The sequence below is a fragment of the Manihot esculenta genome, chromosome 14 (genome assembly GCF_001659605.2).
Source record: "Manihot esculenta cultivar AM560-2 chromosome 14, M.esculenta_v8, whole genome shotgun sequence".
Taxonomy (NCBI): Eukaryota; Viridiplantae; Streptophyta; class Magnoliopsida; order Malpighiales; family Euphorbiaceae; genus Manihot; species Manihot esculenta.
In genome coordinates, this window is record NC_035174.2 from 1,045,408 (window position 1) to 1,068,708 (window position 23,301).

The following is a 23,301-nucleotide window of genomic DNA, read 5'->3' on the forward strand; positions in this document are numbered from 1 at the left end:
GAAGGGTATCCAGATACTCCTGAGAAAAGAAATTTTTTAGGGTAGACGGAGTAATACTAGACTCTTGATTAATGACATCAGGAAGTTTCGGGCTATCCATGGTGAAGTGAAAAGCGTACCTTGAAAACGATGGGGGCAGAAGGACAGAGCAAGCGGAATGCGCAGAGAACAGAGAAGAATAAGAGTTCTGTGAAGGCTAAGAAAATTCAAATTTTGAAACAGTAAAGAGAAGAAGAGACGTTTTAAGGGGGACAATCCTCGGGCCACGCGATCATAATGGGTTCTCGATATTTACCCCCTCATCATTCATGTAATAACTGATGAGAAGGTAAAGGGGCAATTGATGACCGCTGGGTTTCACCACCCCGATACGAGGCCGGACCCATGATGACAGTTCTAGTCTAAGGTTCATGAAGCCTCTTAAATGGACCGGCCCAGACCATTCGGCCTTGAAATCAGGCCTCCCTTGGTTCTCAGTCTCTTCACCCCTAGCTCGATCATGAGGCCTAGCAGAAGAGGGGATAACCGGCTCATCCACCTAATAGATCTGTTTACACGCGTGCCAGGGGAAAAATTAAATGGCCGTTCAACATGGAGCAGACGTCTGACGCTTTTGTACGTACGTATCCGTATGATAGAGACAGGTGACCCAATAGCAGCAAGGCCGTTGGACGTCACTAGCAGATAAAAGAAAAGAATAAAAGGAGAGGAACACCCTCCTCTCAAACTAAGCTTACTCAACCATTATAAACCCTATTTTCTCTGAATTTCAGAGCATCACTTCACATTAATCAGTTTTTAACTATTATTGCAAAAAAGTTTTTAACTATTAATATGTGACATCATACTTTATTGTTAATAATTATTATTCAGTTTAATTGATAGTCCTCAAATTCAGTATATATTACAGAAAATCTTATCTAAACTTAATTTTGAAAGCTTAAATTAGATGTATTTTTCATTCCAAAAAATAATATATTTTATATTAAATTTATTAATTTTTTATGTAAAATTATTTATATTTTTTACTCCATGGACAAGCATCCAATTTTATATAAAAAAAAATTAAAATAGGAATAATTATATGTTAATTATTTATTTAAAAAATAATTTAAAAAAATTACTATTTAGTCTTTATAATATATAAAAATTTATTAATTAATCTCTCAATTTATAAAAATACATTAAAACATTGACATTTTTAAAAAAAATATTATTTAATCTTTCTATTAATTTTACTAATAAATATTTTATTACTTAATACATATAATATTAAAAAATTTATTAATTAATTTTTAAAATTTTTAAAATATTTATTAATTAGTCTCTCCGTAAAAATATATATTTTAAATTTTTTCATAATATTTAATAGATAAAATTAATAAAAAATTAATTAATAAATTTTTTAAAATATAAAAAATGTTTTAATATATTTTTTAAAATTATCTATTTCTATCATAATAATTAAGTAATAATTTTCATAAATAATTACAACTATTTAAATATTTTTTATTTTTTAGTAATTTTTAACTTAAAAGTTAAAGATGATAGTTATACTATCTATTTACTTTACTTAAAATTAGACCAAAATTGTTGATGTGGCGCGTGTTTCCCATTAAACAAATCCAATGGCTGGCATAGGATCAAAACGACGACGAGCGTACTTGGCTTTGAAATTAATCCACAACTCTTCATGACTTGGATAACCAGAGAGCAATTGCGGATTGGAAGCGACTGGACTGGACTCTACGAGAGCCCTGCGAAGATGAATTGAATGCTACTTGCTTAACGAAATGGCTAACCATTTCAACGCTTTTGTCTCTCTCTTTCTGGGTCTCACATTTCCCTGCTCTTGTTCGACAAAAGAATCGAGCTTTCATGTATAAAGCAGACCACTGTCAACGTATGTTTTCCCTTTTGTCTGTTTAGCTTTGCTCTTTCTTGATTTCTTGATTCCTTGATTCAGTTGTATCTTTAATGTTCTTAGATGCCATCCTTTATTTTTTACATTCTCTTCATAGCAATACAACTCCGTTTTCTTAGTAAAGTCGAGTATTAGGAAAACCTAGGCGTTTTAATTCCTCTGCTCTGTCAATACATAGCCTGATATCTTTTTCATTCACGGAATTCTTTACCTCTAGAACAGCACGGTTAGGTCTCTGTGGCTCTGTAATTGTTTTCTACTCATGGCAACTTTGGTAAATTCAGTATCTCCTTTAACCAACCCATTCCCCGAGGCAGCAAGAATAGCTTGTGGATTCTTTTCCCATATACCAAATCTCCATTCATTCTCTCTTAACAAAGGATTTACTAAGGTTTTAGCATCTACCCAGATCACAATTTCCCCCAAAGACTCTGTTGTCTCACTACCCAATTGGAGATCCGGTAAGAATGATCATAGAAGTAGAGAAATTAGGCTGAATGATGCATATTTCCATCTGGAATATGTGGTTAAGAAGGGACAAAAGCCTGATGTTGTTCAAGCAACACAGTTGTTGTATGATTTGTGCAAGGCAAATAAGTTGAAGAAGGCGATAAAAGTGATGGAAATGATGATTGGGTCTGGTATGATTCCTGATGCTGCTTCTTATACTTTCTTGGTGAACCATTTGTGTAAAAGGGGGAACGTAGGGCATGCAATGCAGTTAGTGGAGAAAATGGAAGAATATGGTTATCCAACCAATACCGTTACCTACAATTCTCTTGTTAGAGGGCTTTGCATGCATGGAAACTTAAATAAAAGCTTGCAAATTCTGGATAGATTAATGCAAAAGGGGTTGGTCCCAAATGCTTTCACTTATTCATCTTTGCTGGAAGCAACTTATAAGGAAAGAGGGGTAAATGAAGCAATGAGGCTTTTAGATGAGATTATCACTAAGGGTGGGCAGCCTAATTTGGTTAGTTACAATGTTCTCTTAACTGGATTGTGCAAGGAAGGTAGAATTGAAGAGGCAATTCAGTTCTTCAGGGATTTGCCATCTAAGGGGTTTAATCCAAATGTTGTGAGCTATAATATTATACTGCGGAGTCTCTGTTATGAGGGACGATGGGAGGAGGCAAATGAGCTTCTAGCTGAAATGGATGGTGATGAACGCTCTCCATCCATAGTTACCTATAATATACTAATTGGTTCCCTCGCCTTTCATGGCAGGACAGAACAGGCCCTTCAGGTTGTTGATGAAATGATGAATGGACCATTTAAGCCTACTGCTACAAGCTATAATCCAATAATTGCTCGCCTTTGTGAAGAGGGGAAGGTAGATATTGTGGTTAAGTGCCTTGACCAAATGATTTTTAATCGCTGTAATCCTAATGAGGGAACATTCAATGCCATTGCTGTGCTGTGCAAGCAGGGAAAGGTGCAAGAAGCTTTCTCCTTAATCCAAAGCTTGGGCAATAAACAAAATTTCTCCATCCACGAATTCTACAAAGGTGTGATCTCATGCTTGAGTAGAAAGGGGAACACGTATCCAGCATTTCAGCTTTTGTATGAGATGACTAAGTATGGATTTACTCCTGATTCTTACACTCATTCATCTCTGATTAGGGGGTTGTGCATTGAAGGAATGTTATATGAAGCTATGGAGATATTCAAGTTATTGGAAGAAGATCATTATAGGCCTGATGTTGACAATTTCAATGCTCTTATACTAGGATTCTGTAAATCTCACAGAACAGACTTGTCCCTGGAAGTTTTTGAGATGATGATTGAGAAGGGGTACATGCCTAGTGAAACAACTTATGCTATTATCGTAGAAGGAATTATCCATGAAGAAGAAAAGGGATTGGCAGCAGAAGTTTTAAAAGAGTTGCATCTGAAACAAGTGATGAGTCAAAATACAGTTGAACGACTTTGTATGCAATATGACCTTGAAGGTGTACCAGTTTGAGACCATGTGCATTTGCCAGTATACAAAGAATAACCATGATGATCATAGATTGAGGATCCTAACTGGAATTCCTCTTTATATTGCGACTCGTCAGACTGAGAGGCATGCAAAATAAGGAAAGTTTTGGACTGATGATCAAGGAGTGGCTTCACTGCAACATCTGAAATTTATTCAAAATTTCCTAAGGTCAGGATGGGGATGATACAAGATTTCTGTTTGCTTCAGTTTTATAGGTTGGCTGACTATCGTGTGGAGAGCTTGGCTCTCAAATGTAATCTGTGGCATAAATTGATAGATTTTGCATTCTCAAATGTGATTTGCTGTGACATATAATTTATTAGTTTTAATATCTTAAATGATTTGCAACACATCATTCAAGTTGTGAATCTCTCTGAAAATGCTTATAAAATGAAAATTTCCCTAGTACACAATAGAGTGGAAGAGCCAAGAGAGGTGTTGGAAGGCCACCTGAGAAGCAGGCAGAGAGTATGCTAGAAGAGAGGGAGAGACAATGGTGGAGTAGTTGGAGATTTAGGTAGAATTGAATGTGTAGTTGAATTTCTTAATAGGCATTTAGTTGATTCGGTGGTCGGCAGTTGGCTCTCCCTATCTATTCATTAAATCAAACATTTAATCAAGCTTTGTTAATAAAGTGTCATTTTATTTACGTAAACAAAATTTTATGAAATTTCATAAATTTAGGTAAAAACAATTTAATTTTAATATATAATAATATATTTAGATTTTTCCATATTAATTAAAATATATAATAATAAATTCTTATGTGAAGTCCAAACTTCAATAATAATAATAAAAACCCATAACTAAAAAAATCTTTTAAAATAAGTTCATATCAATTATCAAATATCCAATTCAAATCTATTAATTTCTAAAAAAATTAAATCTATCATAAAATTTTAATAAAACTTCCTTGATATAAAATAACTCTAGCAATGGAATGGAATTTGGTAATAAACCTGATGAAAATGGAAAAAATAAAATAATCATTAATTCTTTATTAACTAAAAAGTTATTAGTGATATTTACTAAAGTTAATTTAATTGTTAGAAGTAGAAAATTATAACTAAAATTTATTTATTAAAACTGGTGAAATATATATTAAATTTTATTAAAAAATCTGGTGGTATCTTAAATATTAAAAATATTTCATTAAGTTGATCTTGAAATGTTAATTAGTAGATAGTGTGAATTTTTATAACATTTTCAAATTAATTTAAATTTAAATATAAGATGTTTTGAGTGTAAAAATTAATTTCATAGAAAGTACAATTTCAGTAAAATTATTTCAAATAAAAAATATAATTTAAATATATTTAGTTGTTAAGTTAAATTTTCATAAAATAAAAGTATATTAATAAAAAATAATTATAAAAAGAATATAAATAACTTTATTGTAAATATTCTAAAATTTTTTAAAATATAATATTCAATTTAACGGAGAATATTGCATTGCCAAATACTCAATTTTTAAAAGGTAAATATTTGATTAACATGATAATCAATATATTTTTTTTATAATAATAATAATAATAATAATAATATAAAAATATTTATATTTAATAAATAAATTAATTTTTTTATTTAAATGTATATATAATATGTATAAAGTTATATCACAAAATTTTTCATACATATTATTTATCAATAAAAATAAGTTTTAATATTTTATTAACTTTCATTTAAATATTTAATTATAAAAAAAATAAAGAAAATAACTTAAATTACAGAAGAAAAAAAATTTACTTCGCTCGTAAAGCCGAAAGTAAAATACACCAAGTTTTCGACAAGTTGTATAATCATACAACCAAATAAGATCCAATTTCACACTTCACTTCCCTTTGCCAAGTTACCAAAACCAAACTAAGCCTTAAAATAAAGGAGTATTGGTTGGTAGGGAAGAAAGAACCGCACCATTTTTTGCTTTTGCCAGACACGGTTCACCAGATTGTGATGACCTCGGTCTTTAAAAATTCTCTTGGTCTTGTGCAGCCAGAACCTAACTATTCTCTCTCATCATCCATCAAATTGCCATTTCCGAGCATCCTTTTTTGCTTGGAAGGATGTCAAGCTATACAGTTGAGTCCTCCACAGTAGAAACCAATGATGGAGTGAAGCTCCAGACAAGGGTCTTCAAGCCCAAAGAAGATGAGATCAAAGACAAATTGGTTATTGTTCTTGTCCACCCATATTCAGTTTTGGGTGGTTGTCAAGCTCTTCTAAAAGGAATTGCAATTGGGTTGGCACAGAAAGGTTACACGGCTGTCACTTTTGACATGAGAGGTGCTGGGAGGTCCACAGGGAAGCCTTCTCTTACCGGGTTTTCTGAAGTCAAGGATGTCATCGCTGTCTGCAAATGGGTTTGTGAAAATCTATCAACTGACAAGATTTTGTTGGTGGGTTCCTCTGCAGGTATGTGTTTTTCATGATTTTGCAATTATATTCTCATTTGGATGACGTGTTTGGGGATAATGATTACAAATTTTTGTTTGATTGGTTTTAATGGGTAATTCTTAGATCTATGAAACTGGTGTTCGTTTGTGAATCTGTTACAGCTATCAGGCATATCTCTTGTTGCCTGCTGTATTAACATCCACAAAGGGAAAACATTTAACTGCTTCTCACCACATCTGGGCTAAACTAAAAAATGCTTTTAATGTCGAGGGCTGATTGAAGATAGTGGGTAGAATTTCATCTTTCAGATCAATTGCACATAATTCTGCAGTTAGTAGTTAATTTTTTATACAATTATTATTATAGTTGTTGTTAGTTTATTCAGTTCGATAGAATTAGTCTGGCATGTCATTTGGTTCACCCATCCAGCCATTGATGATTTCTTGTGCTTTCGTTGCTTTTTTGTCTGTTTTGGTATTGAAATTCTCGAGTGGATCGTGGCAGATAGGTTCAGTTATGATGGTGGAAAATTTTAGTGAAGAAAACTGTTGAGTACTTGGGTGTGGAATTTCTTCAATCTCGTATTGTTATTCTGGCAAGATAACTCTTTTAAAATTTCGTTTACATATTCTTGTTTCCAGTGTGTATTCCAATTTCTATGCCTCTCCAACCATGTCACTTTTTTCTCAAGTTCCTTATTGTTTCTGTTGTGGGACTTTTCTCATAGCAGAAGGGGTTTCTCTCATATACTGGGAAAGCTCACTAATTTTGGATACTGTAATCTTGTAACCTCTGGTACAGGTGCACCAATTTCAGGATCTGCAGTAGATGAGATTAACGAAGTGGTTGGATATGTAAGTCTAGGATATCCTTTCGGCATGATGGCCTCAATCCTTTTTGGGCGACATCACAAAGCCATCTTACAGACTCCAAAACCAAAACTCTTTGTAATGGGAACCCGGGATGGTTTTACCAGCGTTAAGCAGCTGCAGAAAAAGCTGAGCTCAGCTGCGGGACGCGTTGAGACGCATCTAATTGAAGGAGCAGGACACTTCCAAATGGAAGGCCCTGCTTATGATGCTCAGATGGTGAACCTTATCCTTACGTTCATTGCATCTTTATAGGACTATTATGTAGTCTCTGAGATGACGTTCAATGCATCTACATAGGACTTCATAGGTAGCTTCTGAATTGTGATAGGTTAGATTGCCTTTTATGATCACTGTGTATTGTTTGCGATTGCTGATTTTTTCAATCTCCGATTAATTTGCAGGATGAGTGAAAATAGAACCACCATTCCAGCGAATGTGGCCTCTAAACCAAATATTATAGCACAAGGGAAAGCAAATTTTAAAGAGACCTTTGCACAGGCAAATGTCATTCACTGTGAACATAATTTACACAAGTATTTTCCAACATCCAATGAAATCAAAATTACAACGGAACAAACTCCACCTAACCAGAAGACTATAAACCAGGGGCTACATACGCTGGGCCGGTCGTTAAAATAATCCTACCATACAAAAAGGTCCATTACATCAGCAATAAGACTATGACACTATATTTCATGGCCATCATCTTGATGTTCAACTGATCCAACTCTACCACCTCTTGCCATTTTTTTGCTATCTGATACTCTACCGTCACCACCCATCTCATCATACGGCCGCTTTCTCCATACTCGATCTTGGTCCATCGATTGTCCATGGGAAAATGGATGCCCTCCATCTGCTTTTTACCAAAACAAAGAAAGAAGAGAATAGGTTGTATTGATTTCACAATCAATAAAATCAATCCATTGCTGCTTTCCAGTGAATAAATCCATTATAATGGGAATATCTACAGCATAACAAGCCCATCAGGGTAGTAGCAAGATTTTGGATTATATTTATATTCCATCTCACTGATGCTTAACATGGGAAACATTGACAAGATAAAAACAAAAGAAACTAAAAAGTTTTGAGCAACTTTCAGGTAAACATTTAAGCCCATTCTCTTGCACTGAATTGATAAAATACTACCGAAGTGATAAAATTGTACACAACTATTACAGGTTAAATCCGAAGATCCAAAAACTACAATTAGATAGATACAACAGATAGGCAGTGTCTTTGTTGGACACTCTAATATAAACATGGTTATGTGCAATTAGTTATTACCGCTTTCACCATCAGATGCATCTTCAAGCTTTGCAATTGCATCAACTAGCGCTTGTTCATGTTCCTGCATCAAAGAGAGCTTAAATATCCTGCAATGTAACCCTGTAGGCCAATACAAGATACTCGGTTCTTACTTTAAGCACTTTCTTTGCTTTCTCAATTTCAATTGGGTCTGGATGGCTAGCACCAAAAACTTTTTCCACCTGTTTAGAATCACAAAATTAGAAGTGAAGTGTTCTATTCAGTTTGAAGAAGTGCTCCAGCTACCATCTTACCTCCTTGATTAGAGTATCTGTGTGAAGTATCTCAATATCCCCTAAAGCCTTTTTTCCAATACCATTTTGTGATAATGGAATATCTTTTCTAGACTGTCCCTTCATAGTCCCTCTACCTCTTCCTGCACCAGCAAGTGGCCCGCCACGAGCCATAGATTTCTTATTCCCACGACCTGGTCCGGGCCGACTGCCTCTATGAAAAATTCCTGGATTCTCACCCTCCCACCTAATATCTTCAGGAGAAATCTGCCAATTAATATGCACATATCAATATAAAGTAGAACGCTTTTTGCCATGAGGACACATTTAGGAGATGAATTGTAAATTACAAAAGGGAAGGTAAACAGATGGCTAATTGCATTAGAGACAGAGGATCACAAGAATATGCACGTTATTCGTTCCCCTAGAAACTGCAAACTCCTAGCAATAAATAGGAGAGAGAGAGAGAGAGAGAGAGAGAGAGGTGTAGGGTGGGTGGGGGCGGGGGGGATGCATGCATGTATGAGAGATACAGACATGAAAGGAGAAGTGCAGCAAAGCATTCTCAAACTTTTCATAAAAAGTACAATCGGAAAATAAATCATATGATTATTAAGAATGTCTAAATACGATTTTTCAGTGGGTATAGAAAATAAAGTGCTTACACACCAGGCAAACTTAAGATATATGAAAAAGCTTAGCTTGGAAATGATGCAATTCGGTATTTATTATTTAGGAAAAAGTACAAAAAAAAATGTGATTCCATTGTTTTTTACTTTAGATTTTGTGGTTTACTTTGGTTCAATTTGTCAAAATAATACTTTGTGATATGAGTTTCACATTAGCATGAAGTCAAGAAATTACCACTGTTTAATATCACAAGATACTAGTTTAACATAAAATTAAATCACAAACCCAGAAATAAACTACAGATTTCGAAGTGAAAAAGCGATAAAAATCATAGGATACATTTTTTTGTAATTTTCCCTATTATTTATCAAAACCCCTAAAAATTATGTTGACATACATAATGGTGAATCCCCAAAACATGCATCATATCGAAGCTGAACATTAAAAGACATTTAATGTGTCAATAAAAAAAAAATGAACCTGAGCACACTCACTCCCACTCAACCCCCCCCCCAACCCCCCCCCCAACCCAAAAGAAAAAAGAAAAAGGTTTTAATAATAAAAAATGATGAAGCAACCACAAAATTTCATTTCAATGGATATTTATATCCAACTTCTGTATAAGATGTGTCGATATTAATTTATCTAGGAGAGGTCAATCAAAGATAAATTGAAATCAATATTGTTGCAATCACTCCATGTGCAAGTGAACCATGTAACATTTGAAGTTATTGGTTCATAGGAATATGGTAAAAAATTTTACCTCTTTCAGATTAACCCACTCCCATGTTTCATCCACAGTATTAATATCATAAACCAAAGCATGCCTCCCCTGTCAATATGGAAAAAATAATAATGCTAAAAGATGCCCAACAAACATTGAAACTTGTAAACTCAACTGCCACATAAAATGCACCTCAACTGGATTGTAGTCGGTTATAACAGCCTGATAATATTGGTTATCTTCAGGCCACCGAGTCCAAACTTTCCTTCCAATCAATGGATCATAACTGGTAGCTTCTGCAGGTTCATCAGTGGCAAATGCACCCGAAGAACTCCGAATATTAGCTTGTGCTCTTCCAGTCAAACCTGTGGAAGGATACTGCATGGACTTCATTGAAGGTGCAGTAGAGAATATGTTGCATTAACCAAAAACTTAAGGTAATAATAAAGCAGGAAAACATAAATAACATAATCCTTTTCTTGACACTGCAAAATTATTCAACTTACTGGTTTGGATTTCTTGCTTCTAGGCCCTGGTGGAGGTCCCCGTCTCAGGGCTGATGAAGATGGTTGCGAAGATGGCAAAGCAGGAGAAGGTGCACCTACAGACAATGAAGCAACTGATTGTGATGCTTTCGGTTTCTTGCGCGATGCTGAAACAGTAGGACTAGGTGTGGGATCATGAGCAGGCTGGGCTGTGTTTGGCATGCCAGGTTGAAGCCCATTCGTCTTTCTCCATTCCCTAGCATCATAATGTATACAGTTTACCATTAAAGAACAAAACTTACAATTATTAGACTTTTGGAAAAAGCTACTCAGCTGAACATGCCATCAAATAATTAGACCTTATTCTGCGGATCATGTCATCAGCATTAACCCTGGATAGGAGCTTCCGGTGCTCCTCATCTGATACCCTCAACTCTTTCCTGAGTTCTGTAATTAAACTCTCCTTTTCCTGGAAAATAAAGATATAAAGCCCATTTTAATTTGTTTAATATGTAAATGTGGAAGGTAATCTAATAGATATGAAATGTGCAAAAAGATACCCAAGTGATGGCATCAGATTGTGCTTTAAATGCCCGTAGGACTGAAGTGTATGCTTCTTGCTCAATGTTGTGTATTTGAGTTTCCATATCACTATGAGCCCTTGGTAATGAAGCAGAACCAACTGCTGTAGATCTTCCATTTGCAGCAGGTCGTACCCCACTTTGGAATCTATTCCGATGTGATGGTGGAAGGTCATCATCAGTACCTATCATTAAAATGATAAAAATTAAGCATGTTAAACTTCCGCTGGATAATAAATGAAGATAGCAATCCCCCCTTGCAAAGGCACACAAGAAACATGCACGCACACACAGACACACGCAGGTATAAAGAAATTATGTAAAACTGAAGAAACTAAACCACAAGTTTTTGATGCAGCAGGAGCTGAGCTTTCAAGAAATTATGACTCTTTCAACATTGTCAAACACATTAAAGCTCTAGCCGTTCAACAGTTTCCAGTATTGCTTCCATTCAATAAAAACATTTATTATGCTGCTCTTCAAATTTCCTATTCAGTGGTTTTCAATATGAGACTGCTCCATGAAAAAAAAGCTTATCCTTTCACAGTGGATGGTTAGATTTGAACTAGAAATTAATTTGACCACATCCTATAGTTTAATGCTTGAATCAAATCCCAGACACAGGCAAATTGTCAGGCTCCTGGCTCATGAACTTAACTCCGTACCACCATTATCAACATTCAAGAATAGAAGTGACTATCAGAATAGAGAAGAAGTGAGAAGGAGACAGAAGAAAGGAAGAGAACAGTGAAGAATTGAGAAGAAAAGAGAGAATAGAAGAAAAAAAAAGTTTGTTTATTCATTAATGAAGTATCTGTAGACTTGCATTGTGTCTTGTATTTATACTCTTGTAATACAAAATTCCAGCTTGCCTATTCAGTGACAACTGACTATTGACTTAATAAGCCAACTAATGACGGCCAACTAGCTGCATCACTAGCTACTCAACTCAGGTGACTTATATGGCCGCTTCAGTCACAACTCATACAGCATCTGCATCATGCATAAGCAGTAGGATTCTGCCATTTTCAAACCCAAGACATCCTGGGTCAAGAAAAATATCCTAATACATGCATGCACAAGAACATGCTAGGACATTGCCATCTCACAGATTAATGTATAAACCATCAAACCCAACCCCCACCCACCCCCCCCTCCCCCCCCCCCAAAAAAAAAAAAAAAAGAAATAAAAAGAGTAATCCATAGAGTTCTCTTAAACCAATTTTTTACCATATATATAGGTTCTCAAACCAACTTTTTAAGACATATACAGAAGCTCCAAAAATTCTCATTTTCACCAAGAAAAGGTAGACAGTTGATCTCAAATCTCACGCATCATTTACAGTATAGAACTAATAATCTAGTTTAGAAGCTTAAACATCCTATACCTGGTCCCTTCTACTTTGGTCCTCGCATTAACAGTGAACCATAATCCATCAAATGAGGGACTAAAAAACATGAGCGATTAAATTACAAAAATCAAAACCTTAATTAACTCACCACTACTATCAGAAAGCTCATAGTCCATACTTGCAACCACCAGAAAAGAACTTCGCAAACATAAAAAGCAGGGGAAGTCTGCAAAAACCCCCAAACACCTGAAAAAAAAAAAAAGAATTATCAATAATGAATTTACCCATTTGAACTTCAATGGTAAATCTAGCCAACCAAGTTCCTGGTTTACTCCACAAATCTATAAAGTTTACTAGACGCACGGTCACAAGATCAATTTCACAAGCCTTGTGAATTACTACAAGCTTTAAACACCAGCCCTCTAAAGCCAAAATAAAGATAATCAACAAATTTAAAGCCTAATTCTCAAAGTAAAGATCCTAAAATCTTCCCCCAAACCACCAAACTCAAACACAGAAAAAAAATCCATCACAAACTCACCGCTACTATCCACGGTCTGAAAGTCCGTTGAAGCTTCTCCAAACCCTAAAATACTCAGTAACCCCTGAAATTGACCACTTTTTTTTTTTTAAAAAAAGAACTGCTAGCACCTTGACAGTTAAAAACTATAATTTTTTGGCTAAAATTCTTCGAATTTGAAGCGTGAAGGGGTACGAGTTGGTCCAAATTAGCGAATTCGAAGGTCAGAAACACCCATGAGAAAGGCTCGAACTTTGAGCACTCGGCAGCATTCAAAACCCGATAATTTGACAGCCAATCCTTTGCTATCCAAGCGAAAATTTAATCTTCAAAGCTCCAAAAAAAGAACAATAGGATGCTTCAAGCTTGGAATTTTGAGCCCTCCACGACAATTTTGATGAGGTACATTGAGTACATCGAATTCAGAGAAGTTTGTACCCTTTTGAAAGATCCAGGAAGTAATTTTGACAGAAATTTGAGTGTAATTCAGAAAAATAGATTTGATCGAGCAAGGATAAAGATGAGCGCGGCCTCAATGACAGGGAACCCGGACTTGAAATGCTTATTATCGCGCTCTATGTTTTTCCCTTTTTGTTAGTTAACAGTTGATTTTGAGTTCCGCAGCGGCCAATAGGAAACGGTGTCTAACACCGTTCGAGAAGAAAAGGGCCGTCGTCGAAATTATTTATAGATGCAAAAATAAGTTAATAACTAAACAATCTATATCTATGATTAATATATATGAGAGAAAATAAGAGGTTAATATTAAGATTGCCAATGCTCATATTCATTTAATAATAATAATAAATAATTTATTATCTAAAATTAAATTTCCTAAACTTTTCTTTAACGGTGCACCACTAATGCATTTTTTTTTTAAAGATTTAATAATCGAAAAACATAAATACAACGATATAAATAAACTAAGTAAACAATCCAAACTCACAACTAAAAAACCCAATAAGGCATCCATACACTCGCCCCAAGTTAAGATCGTCGAAATCCACACTACCAAAGTACAAGAAGAAAATTACAAGACAACGACAACGACAACCCGACTATCCATGTTTAGAAACAGGGAAATAAAGAAAATGCAACACAATAAAGTACATACCACACAAACAATTCAGATCAAACACAGGCAACAATCAAAATAAGAGGTCAAATAACAATCTTGAAAACCACTAAAATCCCACCCAAATTTTATACACATAAAGAAAACCAAATACCACATAAGAGAAAATTAGCGCCTGATAGTTATAGTCTGGTTAGCCATAGAACAATTATTGAAAAGCACAACAAAACTCTTGCACCGCCTTCACCCGCCATCAGCAATGACTAAATTGAATAAAAAAATTTTTAAAAAAAATTCCTTTTAATGACTAACCTAATCAAATAATTCAAATCATAAAACAAAATTTTAAAAAATTCAATTAAAATGTTTTAAATTTCAGTTAAAATAAAAGGATGCTCAGACATGATTGGTCATCTCATGATCCAATCATGTCCAAACTAGCGATTTTTTTATTTAATTACCATTTAGTTATATCTAATTGAGTATACCACCAAAATTGAATTTATCTTTAAATCAGACTTACTTGATTTAAAACCTTTGAATCTTTTAATCAAACTTTCTAATTAGTTATATCAAATTGAATATATAACCAAAATTGAATTCATTTTTTAATCAAACTTATACCACTTGATTTAAAACCTTTCAATCTTTTAATCAAACTTGTACCTCTTAATTTAAAATCTTTCAATTCGTAATTAGTTACATCAAATTGAGTATATAACCAAAATTGAATTTGTCTTTTAATCAAATATATGCCACTTGATTTAAAACCTGAAATCAAACCTTTCAGTCTTTTAATCAGACTTGTATCCTTTGATTTAAAGCCTTTCAGTTCATAAATTGAAATCAGTCTGTAGCGGTGCTATCTAGGCATACGGGTATATGATTATCAAAGAACTTGATGAGTTTCAATTTAGTTCATGATGTGAGCACTAAACAGAGTCAAATAAATTCTTAAAAAAATTTTCATATAATAAAACTTCAAAAATAAAAACCCAATTGCATTTACTCAGATTTTACAATAACAGAATAATATGTGAAGGAATAATATTATATAAAACATAAATAAAAAATAAAATCAGACCAATGAAGAGGTAATCAGATGAGACGCAAAAATGAAGGAAAGAAACAGAACTCCATTTCCTCAAAACATCAACCAGCAGACACCAATAGCTACTACACTACCTCCTGGCCACCGCCTTCGCTTTCAGCTTTTAGCTAGCCATGACATTTCCTTGTATATCAAACCTGTCAACGTTTTCGGCTGCCATTTTCACATTTAAGAAAAAGATACTTCTAAACAAAACCCATTTGTAACCTTATAACTTCTTGCATAGATGACCAATTTTAAAGAGATTTTTTCAGAGTATTCACCGAGCCAACATAATTTTACACTAGCAATTTCCAACATCTAATGAAATCAAAATTACAAAGGAGCCAAACTCCTCCTACCTAACCAGAATGCTATAAGCCCGGCGCTACATACGCTGGGTTGGTCACTAAATTAGTCCTACCATACAAAAAAGGTCATTATATCAGTCAGCAATAAGACTACGACACAATATTTCATCGCCATCATCTTGATGTTCAACTGATCCAACTCTACCACCTCTTGCCATTTTGTTGCTATCTGATACTCTACCTTCACCGCCCATCTCATTATATGGCCGCTTTCTCCATACTCATCTTGGTCCATTGATCGTCCATGGGAAAATGGATGCTCTCCATCTGCTTTTTAAAAAAAAAAAATGAAAGAAAGAAAGACGAGAACAGATGGTATTGATTTCACAATCAATAAAATCAATCCATTGCTGCTTTCCAGTGAATAAATCCCATTATCATGGGAAAATCTACAGCATAATAAGCCCATCAGGGTAGCAAGATTTGTATTATATTTTCATTCCATCTCACTGATGCTTAACATGGGAAAAATATTGACAAGATAAAATAAAAGCAACTTAGGAGTTGGGGGAACTTCCAGATAAACGTTTGGGCCCATCTCTTGCACTCAATTGAGAAAATACTACCAAGGTGACAGAATTGTACACAACTATTACAGGTTAAATCCAAAGACCAAAAAACTACAATTAGATGATACAATAGATACACTTTGCTGGACACTATAATAAAAACATGTTCATGTGCAATTAGTTATTACCGCTTTCACCATCAGATGCATCTTCAAGCTTTGCAATTGCATCAACTAGTGCTTGTTTGTGTTCCTGCATCAAAGAAAATTAAAAGTCCTGCAATGTTACACTACAGGCCAATACAAGATACTCGTTTCTTACTTTAAGCACTTTCTTTGCTGTCTCACTTCAGGATGGCTAGTGCCAAAAACTTTTTCCACCTGTACACAATCATGAAATTAGAGAAGTGTTCTATTCAGTTTGAAGGAGTGCTCTAGCTACCAGCTTACCTCCTTGATTAGAGCATCCGTGTGAAGTATCTCAATATCCCCTAAAGCCTTTTTTCCAATACCATTTTGCGATAATGGGATATATTTTCTAGACTGTCCCTTCATAGTCCCTCTACCTCTTCTTGCACCAGCAAGTGCCCCACCATGAGCCATAGCTTTCTTATTCCCACGACCAGGACCAGGACGACTACCTCTATTGAAAATTCCTGGGTTCTCCCCTCCCACCTAACATCTTCAGGAGACATCTGCCAATTAAAATATACATATAATTACAAAGTAGAATGTTTTTTGCCATGAGGACACATTTAGGAGATGAATTGTAAATCACAAAAGAGGAAAATAGATCGCTAATCGCATAAGAGACAAGGTATCATAAGAATATGTACTGTTGTCTGTTCTACAAACTGGCAACCTCTGGGGGGGGGGGGGGGGGGGGGGCGCTGGTGCATGCATGTATGAGAGAAAAAGACACGAGAGGAGAAGTCAGAGGAAGCAGAGGATTCTCAATCATGTGTCATAAAAAGCACCAGTGGGAAATAAATCATATGATATTTAAAAATATCCCAATCCAATTTGTCAGCGGGTATAGAAAATGAAGTTCTTACAAAGCAAGCAAACTTAAGATGTATGGAAAGTTTACCTTGAAGATGCTGGAATTCAGTATTTATTATTTATCAAACCCCTAAAAATTATGTTGACATATCATAATGTAAATCCCCCAAAACATGCATCATATCAAAGCTGGACATTCAACAAGAAATTTAATGTGTCGATAATATAAAGGAACCTCAGCACGCTCCTTCCTCAACCCAACCCACCACTCCCCCCCCCCCCCAAAAAAAAAAAAGTTTTAGCATAAAAAATAATGAAATTTCATTTCAATGGATATTTAGATAAAACTTTTGCATAAGATGTGTCAATATTAAGTTAACTAGTAGAAGGTTAATCCCCGTCTCAGGCCTGATGAAGATGGTTGCGCAGATGGCAAAGCAAAAGAAGGTGCACCTATGGACAATGAAGCGACCGATTGTGATGCTTTCGTTTCTTGCAGGGGTGCTGAAACAGTAGGGCTAGGTGTGGGATCATGAGCAGGCTGGGCTGCTCCACATGCCAGGTTGAAGCCCGTTTGTCTTTCTCCATTCCCTAGCATCATAATTTCCCATTAAAGAACAAGACTTACAAAAAATTATGTTTTTGGAAAAAGCTGCTCGCTGAACAGAGATTGCACAAACATTTGCAGCATAAAAGTATTTCTAAACTTCTGGGTTTAGACTACAAAATTATATACAGAAAAGGGGTGGAAAATAAGGTTGTTGATTCCTTATCTAGGCAACCCAGTGGAATAACTCCTACCTCCTTTGTGTTGCAATCATCTATCACTCATAAATGGATGACTTCTATTTCTCAAAGTTATGAAGAGGATGACAAAGCTATTGAGCTGATTAAACAACTTTTAGTGGACACTAGTGCCCAACCTGGATTCCAATTCAAGAATGGCTTATTGTACCACCAAGATAAGCTTTATGTGAATACAGCTACAAGGCTCAGGTATCAGTTACTTGAACTGTATCATGGCTCTCCAATGAGTGGTCACTCAGGAATTAATGGTACTTACATCATGCTGAAGAAACACTTTTTTTACTGGTCTAGTATGCTCACTGATGTTGTAAAGTGGATTAAAGGTTGTGACACTTATGCTAGATGTAAACATGAGAATGTTGCCAATTCAGGCATGCTACAGCCCCTTCCCAAGCCTGGTAGCACATCTCAATGAATTTTATTGAGAGTCTTTCCACATCCGAAGGTAAGAATACTATTTTGGTGGGAGTGTGCAGATTAACAAAATATGAGCACTTTATTCCTCTCACTCACCCCTTTACAGCATCCACCGTAACTAAATTTTTCATGGATCATGTGTTCAAACTACGTGGAGCACCTGAATCTATCATGTTTGACAGGCATAAGGTTTTTACAAGTTTGTTCTAGAAGGATCTCTTTAAGTGCATGGACACCACTCCCTCTTTTAGCACAACCTATCACTTTCAAATAGATGAGCAAACAGAAATGATAAACCAATGCCTAGAAGCTTATCTAAGGTGCACGTGCCACTCTCAACTAGCAGCCTGGCCCAAGTGGATCAGTTTAGCAGCATGGTGGTATAATGCCACTTTTCACAGCTCCATTAAAATGTCATCCTTCGAGGCATTGTATGGCTATTCCCCTATCTTCTTACCCTTGCCACCTAAAGTACTACCTACTGTGGGCTCCATGGAGGACATGTTATAGAAACAGCAACTTATTGCCACCCTCAAAGAGAACTTAGCACTGGCCAGGAATAGGATGAAGCAATAAGCAGATAAAAGGGAACTGAGAGAATTTGAGGTGGGAGATTGGGTATATTTGAGGTTACAACCCTACAGACAGTCTTCTGTGGCCTTAGGACAGAATCTCAAGCTTTCTGCCAAATTTCATGGCCCCTTCCAAGTGATAGCCAGAGTAAGGAAGGTTGCTTATAAGCCACGGCTACCTCCTAATTCTACAATTCATTCAGTCTTTCATGTTTCATTATTGAAGAAAAAGTTGGGAGAGCAAATTACTCCTTTGGGGGACTTGCCACTTATGCAAGAGGAAGAAATTATAATAGCCCTATAACAAGTCTTACGGACCAAGACTATCACTAGAGGTTCCACCACAGTTGTGCAGGGCCTCATTAAGAGGCAGAATTTACCTAAAAAGGATGCAACTTGGGAGGGCCAATCTTTTATTACCTCCCAATTTCCAAAGATCTCACTTTCTTGGGGACAAGAAAGTACTAATGGAAGGGTATTGTCACATATCAGAGGATAAAGTGGCATAAGAAGAAGGGTCTAGAAGTTACAGCAGCAGTAATAGTAAATAAGTAGGATAAGGAAAGGCTGGGTTAGAATGTATGGATATGAGCTGGATAGTTAGTTATAACAACCATAGCTATAAAGGGAGAGAGAATCATACTGTAAAGCATGTTGGAAATTAATATGAGAAATACAATCTCTCTTCTCTCTCAGATCCCTTCTCTCTTTTCTTCCTTCCTTCTCCAAACCTCCTTCTCTTCTATCAAACTCCTTGTTAAGGTCTCCTATCTTAACACATTAATCCTGGATAAGATCTCCCTGTGCTCCTCATATGATACCCTTTAACTCTTTCGTGAGTTCTGTAATTAAACTCTCCTTTTCCTGGAAAATAAAGATAAAGCACATTCAAATTTGCTTAATATGTAAATATGGAAGGTACAACATGATAGATATAAGAATGTGCAATAGGATACCCATGTGACGGCATCAGATTGTGCTTCAAATGCCCATGGACAGAAGTGTACCCTTCTAGCTCAATGTTGTGTATTTGAGTTTCCATATCTTTATGAACCCTTGGAAATGAAGAAGAACAAACTGCTGTAGATCTTCCATTCCCAGCAGTTCGTACCCCACTCTGGAATCTATTTCAATGTGATGGTGGAAGGTCATCATCAGTACCTATCATTAAAATGATAAAGAATGCAGCATGTTAAACTTTCACTGCATAATAAATGAAGATAACAATCCCCCCTTGCAAAGGCAAACAAGATGCACACACATGCACATATATATAAATAAAGAAATTATGTAAAACGGAAGTAAATAAATCTCAAGTTTTTTATGCATCAGGAGCTTGCTTTCAAAAAATGAAATTGTAATGATTAGTGCCAACAATAAAATGACTTTATCAGCATTGTCATTACAAATACAATAAAGCTCTAGCTAATTCAATAGCTTCCAGGTTGTACTGCTTATCCCTTTTTAATTTACAAAGATGAAATTATAATGATTAGTGCCAATAATAAAATGACTCTATCAGCATTGTCATTTCAAATACAATAAAGCTCCAGCTAATGTAATGGCTTCCAGATTGTATTGTACTGCTTATCACTTTTCAACAATAGCATGACTCTATCAAAAATAATATATAATAGCTTTCACGTTGTACTACTTCCACTAAAAAAAAGTTTATAATGCTGCTCTTCATATTTCCTGTTCAGTGGTTTTCAATATGAGACTCCTCCAATGAAAAACAACCTTATCCTTTCACATGGGATGGTAAGACTTGAAACCAAAAATTAGTTTGACTGCATCCTATTGTTTAATGCTCAAACCAAATCCCAGATACAGGCGAATTGTCAGGTTATTGGCTAATGAACCCAACTTCATGCCACCATTATCAACATTCAAGAATAGAAGTGAGTATCAGAATAGAGAAGAAGAGAAGCTAGAACGAGCCAGAAGAAAGGAAGAGAACAGATAAGAGACGAGAAAAAAATAGCAAATAGTAGAAAGAAGATATAATTGGTTATTAGTTAACAATATATCTGTACACATAACAAGTACAATACTGCGATTTACATAACCAAGACATCCTGGGTCAAGAAAAAGGTTCATCTAGTATAAGCACATAGAAGAACGTGCTAGCACTTCACCATCTCACAGATTAATGTATAAACCATCAAAATACGACCCCCAAGAGTAATCCATATAGTTTTCTTAAACCAACCTTTATACCACATAGATAGAAGCTCACCAAGAAAAACTTGACAATGATCCCAGAATCTCACGCATTACAATATTGAACTAGTAATCTAGTTTAGGAGCTTAAACATCACTTAAACCAACCTTTTTACCACATAGATAGAAGCTCACCAAGAAAAACTTGACAATGATTCCAGAATCTCACGCATTACAATATTCGTAGTCCCTTCTACTTCGGACCGTATATCAGCAGTGAACTATAATCCATCATTTCGACCAAAAAAAAAGAAACTATAATCCATCAAACGAGGTCAGAAAATACATGAGCAAGTTATATTATAACATCAAAAACTTAATTATCTCACCACTACTATCAGAAAGCTCATAGTCCATCGCAACTCTTCAAAAACTCTTGCAACCACCAGAAATGAACTCGGCAAACATAAAAAGGGGGACAATCTTCAAAAACCCGCGTAACAAACACCTGAAAGGAAATAAAACAAGTTATCAATAATGAATTTCCCATTTGAACTTAAATGATAAATCTGGCCCACTGCAAGCAACTAAGCTCCTGGAAACTCTGCAAAACTATAAAATTTACTAGACGCACGATCACAAGCTAAGTTCCACATACCTTGTGAATTAATAGAAGCTTTCAACCCTACTAAAGCCAAAATAAAAATAAATTCAACAAATTAAATCCTAATTCCCAAAATAAAGCTCCAAAAATCTTCCGAAACCACCAAACTCAAACACAGAAAAAAGTCCATCATAAACTCACCACTACTATCCACGGTCTGCAAGTCCATCGAAACTTTTCCAAACCCTAAAATACTTAGTAACCCCTGAAATTGACCACTTCATTTTATTTATTTATTTATTTTGAAGAACTGCAAGCACCTCGCGGCAGTCAAAAACTACAAAAAATTTGGGTAAAATTCTTCGAATTTGAAGCGTGAAGAGATACCACTTGGTCCTAATTAGCGAATTCGGAGGTCAGAAACACCCATCAGAAAGAGTCGAACTTTGAGCACTCCGCAGCAATCAAAACCCGATAAATTTACAGCCAATCCTTTTCTATCCAAGCGAAAATATAATCTTCAAAACAGCAAAAAACGAAAAAATACGATGCTTCAAACTTGGAATTTTGAGACCTTCACACCAATTTTGAAGATGTACATCGAATTAAGAGAAGTAGTTGCCGCTTTGAAAGATCCAGGAACTAATTTTGGCGGGAACTTGAGGACTGAAGAAGAAATTTGAGCGTAAATTCAGAAAAAAAGATTTGATTGAGCAAGGATAGAGATCAGTGCGGGTTCAATGACTGAGGGAACGCGGACTTGAAAGGCTCATCATCGCGCGTTTTGTTTTAAGTTAGTTAATTTTGAGTTCCGCGGCTGCCAATGGGAAACGGTGCCGTTAGACGCTCTTTGAGAAGAAAAGGGGCGTCATTGACATACAAAAAAAACTTAATAATTATATAATTTTCTATAATTAATATACAACGATAGAAATAATATAATGGTTTTTTTTTAAACAGTATAATGATTATTATTTAAAAACAAAATTTTTATTAAATCTAAATTAGTTAAAAAATTAATTTATTTTTCAGATGAAATTTTTAATTACTAAAAATTAATATTAAAATTTATTACCGATAAATTAATAAAATTAACTGCAAAATTTTTTGTTGTTGCGTGATGTTAGCAATTGTTGATAAATCTCAGTGAAAATATTATTTTTTCAGTTGAAGCAGTTTTTTCCTTAATAATGAATTTTTATAATAAAAAGTAATTAAATAATTTTAAGTATTTTAATATTAATTCTAATTTATATTAAAAATTATCGTTTATGTTTTGTTAATTTTACCATCTTAATGTAATAAATATCATTTATTAATTTAAATTATTTATCTATTGTAATAAAATTATGTTTTAAAAGTCCCTTTTTCTTCTTATGTTATTACTTAATAAAAAAAATCTTTATGTTAACTTTTTAAATATTTATTTTTTATAATTTTTTGAATATCCTAACGTTATAACATTAATTTTTAATTTATTATTTTTATTTTAAAATATATAATTATTTTTTAATATAAGTGATATTAAATTGACCGTAAAAAAAATGCGAGACGGTGAAGGATATCATCACCGTAATGAATAGTCTGAATATAACTTATTTCGCGAATGTAATATTGAATTATTTATTACAATAAAAATTGCTCAAACTTAGCCAATCATGTCACACCCGTGGTTCAATTAGGTT

The 23,301-nt window shown here is 34.8% G+C and overlaps 3 protein-coding genes and 1 pseudogene across 8 annotated transcripts; 2 read left to right on the forward strand and 2 right to left on the reverse strand.

The window, feature by feature from the left end:
* Positions 1–1,668: 1,668 nt before the first annotated feature.
* Positions 1,669–4,266, forward strand: LOC110600154 (pentatricopeptide repeat-containing protein At1g79080, chloroplastic). The gene has a single exon (XM_021736916.2). It carries the CDS (start codon positions 2,187–2,189, stop codon positions 3,888–3,890), a length of 1,704 nt encoding a protein of 567 aa, XP_021592608.1. The 5' UTR covers positions 1,669–2,186; the 3' UTR covers positions 3,891–4,266.
* Positions 4,267–5,738: 1,472 nt separating this feature from the next.
* Positions 5,739–7,747, forward strand: LOC110631030. Of its 2 annotated transcripts, XR_002490454.2 has the most exons (3): positions 5,739–6,320; positions 7,104–7,481; positions 7,576–7,747. XR_002490454.2 is itself a non-coding variant. In XM_021778733.2 (2 exons), the coding sequence occupies exons 1-2, from the start codon at positions 5,972–5,974 to the stop codon at positions 7,424–7,426; spliced, it is 672 nt and encodes a 223-aa protein (XP_021634425.1). In that variant the 5' UTR covers positions 5,739–5,971; the 3' UTR covers positions 7,427–7,561. The 2 variants fall into 2 exon arrangements, 1 of the variants encoding a protein (XP_021634425.1); XM_021778733.2 differs by lacking the exon at positions 7,576–7,747 and having other exon boundaries at positions 7,104–7,561.
* On the reverse strand, positions 7,651–13,646 carry LOC110631029 (protein EMSY-LIKE 3). Of its 5 annotated transcripts, none has more exons than XM_021778731.2 (11): positions 13,029–13,642; positions 12,636–12,733; positions 11,115–11,320; positions 10,914–11,023; positions 10,576–10,810; positions 10,262–10,447; positions 10,109–10,177; positions 8,737–8,982; positions 8,596–8,664; positions 8,462–8,525; positions 7,651–8,030 (listed from the first exon to the last, which is right to left on the reverse strand). In XM_021778731.2, exons 2-11 carry the CDS (start codon positions 12,661–12,663, stop codon positions 7,861–7,863), a joined length of 1,383 nt encoding a protein of 460 aa, XP_021634423.1. In that variant the 5' UTR covers positions 12,664–12,733; positions 13,029–13,642; the 3' UTR covers positions 7,651–7,860. The 5 variants fall into 5 exon arrangements, with proteins under 5 accessions (XP_021634423.1, XP_021634419.1, XP_021634421.1 ...); XM_021778727.2 differs by having other exon boundaries at positions 7,651–8,033; positions 10,262–10,456; XM_021778729.2 differs by having other exon boundaries at positions 10,262–10,456; positions 13,029–13,641.
* LOC110599765 lies at positions 13,121–22,447 on the reverse strand (annotated as a pseudogene).
* Between the last annotated feature and the right edge of the window lie 854 nt (positions 22,448–23,301).